This window comes from Montipora foliosa, chromosome 3 (genome assembly GCF_036669935.1).
Source record: "Montipora foliosa isolate CH-2021 chromosome 3, ASM3666993v2, whole genome shotgun sequence".
In the NCBI taxonomy this organism is placed as follows: Eukaryota; Metazoa; Cnidaria; class Anthozoa; order Scleractinia; family Acroporidae; genus Montipora; species Montipora foliosa.
The window spans coordinates 61,538,875-61,544,728 of record NC_090871.1 but is presented as its reverse complement, the minus strand read 5'-3'; the positions used below and the strand labels follow the sequence as shown (position 1 = coordinate 61,544,728).

The window sequence follows — 5,854 nt, the reverse complement described above, 5'->3', positions numbered from 1 at the left end:
CCACCGTATAAATATCCCCTGACGGTATCTTCGTTTTTAAACGTACCCTTTACGACCTTCTTTATTATCTTTTCTCCTATTTCATCGGGGTCTGCTGTGTTGTCAGTTTCGATCACCTTTCCCATCTGATGGAATTTTGTCCATCTTATTAGAATCCACTTCCTTTCCGACAGCCACAGCAATCACTCGAATACCAGCTGTTTCAAGAGGTCTGACCGCTGTTCTAATGTCCTCTGGGCTTTTGGAAGATGATCTGTCAGTAATAATGACTAAAACCTGGAACAACAAGATAAAGATTTATCGACAGTTTGGTAACTTAACAGCAGCAGTTCTCAATCGGTCCCATGAAACGTGAGCCAAGTGATTTGTTTTAACTAACCACTAGCAACTGTGGAATATATAGGCCATTCATTAATGGAAGCAGCAACTTATAATGAAAGTGCACTCGTATGAAAATATCGGGAAAACGGTTTAGGGCGTATTGGATGCCGTTGAAAGAGCGAAATGGCTGTTTAAAATGCCTAATGGATATCGTTAGGGCGAAATGGACATATATTGGGAAAACTTGATGTTCTTAGGGGGTGAAGGGAATCTTAGATTGGACGACATTGACATGGTAGTGGGCATAACGGTATGTGTTCTGGACGAAATGGACGTGATGGAAGGTGAAATTCACCTTCTTTCCACTTCACCCGATCACCCAATTTTTGTCTTTCTTGTTGTGTACACCAGTTTCCTGCCTAGTTTGGAAATGACCGTAGTTACTTACTGCTGATAACATTTGGTTTGGGTTTGGTCTCTGGTCGGCTGAGAATATGGCACGAGATTTATAAGCAAGTGTCACAAACCAAAGCAATCGGGAAATTGCCGCGCAAAAAAAGGCCGTAACGTACAGTACTCTGTCAGTAAGAGGTTGGTAACTACACTCCCCTATACCTTTGCTGCATTGGGTCGGACGAAAGGACTTTCACAATGAAGTGGAACTTCCTCCAGTGCTTTGTCAGAGAGGGAACGCCAGATTTTGGTGGGATATCCTTAATAGCTCTTATCAAGTCGGTGTCCGACTTGAAAATGTCTCCAAGCAGTACTTCTGGTGAAGCCAAGTCACCATAGACTATGACACCGGTTTCCAGCCTTTCTGTTCCATATTTGTAGATTATAGACTCCAAGATTTCCTTCATGAAAACATGTGTGTTATTGCAGCAAGCCCCGTTGCAGAGATTGCAAACACTAAGTTTTGTTGCTGGGATTCGAAGGGTTCCATCTACGACGCAAAGAAAAATACAAATTTATTAAAAAAAAATTAAACACTAACTGATGTATTTTCTTGATTCATTAATACGACCTGATATTGCATACGCTATAACTGAATAATCTAAAGGCGTTTAATTGTAGTTTTTTTTTCGCCGCCTCGTGTTAAGTTGCCCAAAAACCAAACACAGTTGGTTGTGTTGTTTTGCAGATTAAAATTGGGAAGGCGTAAAATTAAATCGAGAAACGTGGCTTCATTCATGTCCAGGTCCATGTTTCAAACTGATCCTTCGGAAATTACCGCTCTACTCTTTTGCAAAGAATTTTCTTCTCTTTCAGTTAAAATATGGCAGCTGATATGCGCAAGTTAAGCTGAACAAAAAATAAGCTTAAAGTATCGCCGATACAGCGTTGCTCTTCAAAAAAAGGCGCGTGCGATGCCTGGTTTACTTCTTGCTTTCTGGCAATCAGAAAAGCGAGTATCACTAGCTGTAGTCGCCCAATTTGTGTGCTTTCTTCTCTTGTTAAAAGGTATTTAAAGCGCGCCGCTTTTCATTTTGGGAGTTACAGTGATCACCAGTGTAGGATGTCCAAGCTTGCCCTCGAAAACTAAAAATAAGATTCAGAGGTGAAAATTACGCCCCCTGCCATTCGTGCGAAAAAGTGAAAGTGACAACCTTTCGAAATTATGGCGCCTTATCGCTACTCTTTTTTCCCAGAGGTGAAAGAGAGGGAGTACCAGCGTCTCGAACCCCAGCGCAACATTCTGACTTACCTTTGAACCCCACATTATTATCTTAAATACTCACTGATTACTCTTTCCATGATTTCATCACCAAGGTCATCGGATTTCTCGCTTTGTATAATGTTCTCCTCTTCTGTGACCACCACAAATTCTGCAGTGTCCACCTCGTCACCCACTACAACAGCAATAATTTTCACTGCCATCTTCTTCCAGGGGGTCAGTTGCTTCAAGGACGACGTCTTCGTTGGCTATAGCGTTCTTATCCGTCATGATAACCAATGCCCTCTCCGCATCCTGACGTTCCTCAGCTTCAGAGAACATTTGAGCAGCAGCCTCTAAAGCTATCTTTACAGCAGAAGGGCCAACAGATGGCTTGACTGTCGTTAACGTCTCTTTGATTTTTTCAACACGCCAGTGTTATTTTTAAGATGAATCACAAACGTTGAGGCGTGGCCGTAGATGAGAAGGCCGTAACGGATATTGCTGGAGTCATATTTCTGAAGCAATGAGCCGATGGCACCTGTTATCTGCTCAATGTTTCGTCTACATCCTTACTTGTCGATGAAATGGCAAACACAAGGTCCAGCTTTGGAACGTTCAGTGGTCGATCTGAAAGAACAATCCCTTAATTTAAACTGGTGTCAAATGTACTTAAATTACCAAACGATAGAAAAACGTCCTTGCTTAATAAGACCCCTAATGCTAGTGTCCCCCGCAGGTAGGCAGTGCTAGTCCCAGCAGCTAAGCCTCGTTATTAACTTGAATTGAATGAATTGAATTTGGAATCATACGTCAACATAAGAACATGACAAGCAGTGAAAAACCAGTAACCCTAGATTGAGTTACTGTTTTCTCAGACCAAGGTATAATTTCAAATTATGGCAATTTCCCGCGTCAATTCAAAAGTTAATTGGATGTATATGTATACATGCGACCGCAATCGGAAAAATTCCAAGTTGATTGTCTAAGATGACACCGGGTGGGAGAAGCTAAATAAGCTGGCTAAGAAAATGAGACTCGTAAAAGAGGTATGGAGTTGCAAGCACAACATCTGCAATCGTGGTCAAACGTTGTTAGGAAGGTTGCGGGCATCAGTTCACTTCACATCTAATTCGATCATTCTAACTATTGGCTGAAGTATTTAGAAAATACCACGCACTTGTGGCCCCCCTCCCCCATATTCAATGTTGGGGCTCTTCAGGTAAGAAAAGTCAACATTTTTTTCCCTGGAAAACCCAACATTGATAAGGGGAGGGGCGTTATCTGTAAATGAAGCTACCTTCCCAACACTTTTTGTCCATGATTGTGTCCCCTGTGACCCTCCCCCTCCTAAATCGGGTTGACAAGGATTAACAACAACTACGTTGACCCAAAAACTAGGTCCTCAACACTAAACGCCCAAAACGACCACTATGGCTGGATTTTACTCCCTCTAACGCGAGAGGATTATACACATCAATGGAGAATTCCTCAGCCGGTAGCGAAGGGGTTAGCTATGACAAAAAAAAAAAAAAAAAATTCCCAACCCTGTTGAAACCGGCGGTCATCGTCTGTTATGCTTTGTGTCTCTTGTCGCAGAGCATTTCATACAACGTCAAATGAGTGCCCCAAAACAAAATGTACGGCGGCCATGTTTGTGTCAACTAATTGAATTGGATTTGAACGTTCGGGGTGACTCGGGGATCATCGGAAAAACCCGAGTGCTCCATTTCAGGAGTCGAACCTACGCCCTTCCGATTGTCAAGTGATCATGTGCGTGAAGTGTTTCCAAATTTAATTTATTGTTGAAGAGATGTTTTCTTCGATTTTGACTCGGAATATTCGGAAAAAAATCCGAGTGCTCATTTTCGGGATTCGAACATACCACCTTCCGATTACTAGTTCGGATGTTCTACCACTAAGTTCTAGGACACGCTTGGGAGCTAAACCATTAAACTGGGTTTTACTGACAACTGTCCCGCTTATAGTGCTGGGCCTGAAATTGTTGAGATGGTGGATTCAAGCTATATTAAGAAGCTGACGACAAATGTTACTTTATCGTAGTAAATGAAAGAACTGAACAAATTCCCACTGAAATTTTTCTTCGAAAGAGCCTGCGGAAGCTTATAGCTCTGCCGGCTGCAAACACTTTCTCTGTACAAAAATCAACGTACCTGTTAAAACCAGAACCATTATATCTTTGGAAAGATCTTTGGGGTCGATAGACTTTGGTGCAGACAAGACATCTCTTTTATCCGATGCGACAAGTTCAAGCTCCTGGTTGTCTGCTTCATCTCCGACTGCGACAGCTACGACACGGATATCCCTTTCAGCCAACTCTCTTGCCGCTGGCTGAATCTCTTTCCCTTCAAGCCCAGATTCATTGTCCACTATCACGACGAGGACTTTTCTGGAATTGGGTCTTGCGACGGATTCCTTGAACGATTCCAGGGCCGTCTCTAACGCTTTATCCAACGCTGCCTCAACCGCTGATTCGATTGAACGACCTGACGAAGTTTCTTAACTGTTCCGGATCTGAAATGCCTGAATCGAAGCCAAGCAGCTGTTTGGCTTGTGACCCAAACGAAATCACACTGTAGCGAATCTTTCCCATGCCATAGTTTTCTACGATGTCGTCGACTATGTCTTTCATGAGCTTGAATGTGTTATTAGCATCAACAGCGGTTGCGCTGATAGCGAAGCAAAGATCAATTTCTGGAGGTTCTAACACAGCTGAAATTAAGCGTTTATCAAAGTTAAATAGACAGTCGATACACTAGTGTTTACGAACCCGCTCATGACTTTATTCTACATAACGACGGGCAACTTAAAGTTGTGAGGGAGTTAACGCAACGTCGAAGGCTATTGCAAATGTTCAAACCGTCTGCCCAAGTCTTTAAGCTCTAAAATTACATTAGGTTGTTTTACTTCTTCTGTGCGACGCAGCAAAGAAATTTACCTAAGATGAGTGCGGCACGGGCAGTAATGTTTTTTCCTCTTTCGATACGAGTCAACCCGAAAAATGGCAAGCTCACTTACCAGCTAAAATTTTCTCCACCAAGTTTTCAGCCAACTTTTCAGGTTCATCAGTAGTTGTAACATTAAACTCCAGAACAGGAGTGCCTCCTCTTTCGATTGCCTCGATGGATCTTGCTACTTCTCGGGGGTTGTCTGGTGAAGCACCGTCAGTAATAAGAACCAGCACCGTTTTAGCCGTCGGGCGTCTTCCCGAAGAACTGATTACCTTCATCGCCTCTTCCAGAGCTCCTACAGTGTCTGGCCCGTCGGGGATCGCTTGTAGTAAATCAACGATGTACGCAAAGCTTTCACGGGAAGCGAAGTTTCTGGTGAAGTCAAAAATCAAGTTCGGAGTAGAACCATAAACTATCAAGCTATAATGCAACTTGTTTCAGTCCATATTTCTCAGTTATGATTTTCACTACATCACGCATGCGCGGAAAGATAACTTCCTTATCTTCTGTTGTAGCTGTTATGGCTAATACCAAATCGATCTCGGGTACTTTGGGACGTTCTGCAAGAAACACGAAGCTCAAGTTTAGTATAGAACCTATACGTATACACTGTGATATTTAGAGTTGCAAGCTCGTGTGGATTTGTATCTGGCTAACGCTCTAATCTCCAGCCCACAAACGGTTCAAAATCCAACCAGAGGCTATTTAGAAGCTAGAGGGTAGTTGTAGTCGTCGTAGTATTTGAAACGAGTGTTAAGTATTTGAGTAATGAGTCAATAAGTTAGTGCAGTTAATTAAACCATAAAAGAAAGCTAAAATTGCAGAGAGTGCTTAGGCCTAATAACTGAAACGAGGGCTTAGGCTTAATCAATAAATTATTACTATATTGACTGTGAGTCTCATTGAA

At 42.4% G+C, this 5,854-nt stretch overlaps 1 protein-coding gene across 1 annotated transcript in view; it reads right to left on the bottom strand.

The window, feature by feature from the left end:
- LOC137996199 (uncharacterized) overlaps positions 1-5,854 on the bottom strand; it is a 260,410-nt gene that overhangs the window by 202,723 nt on the left and 51,833 nt on the right. The window contains exons 31-37 of the mRNA XM_068841623.1: positions 5,015-5,319; positions 4,463-4,708; positions 4,150-4,365; positions 2,552-2,605; positions 2,061-2,171; positions 937-1,264; positions 117-253 (exon numbers count right to left, since the gene is read on the bottom strand). Of these exons, the coding sequence (XP_068697724.1) occupies positions 117-253; positions 937-1,264; positions 2,061-2,171; positions 2,552-2,605; positions 4,150-4,365; positions 4,463-4,708; positions 5,015-5,319 (1,397 nt within the window). The remainder of the gene's footprint in view (positions 1-116; positions 254-936; positions 1,265-2,060; positions 2,172-2,551; positions 2,606-4,149; positions 4,366-4,462; positions 4,709-5,014; positions 5,320-5,854) is intronic.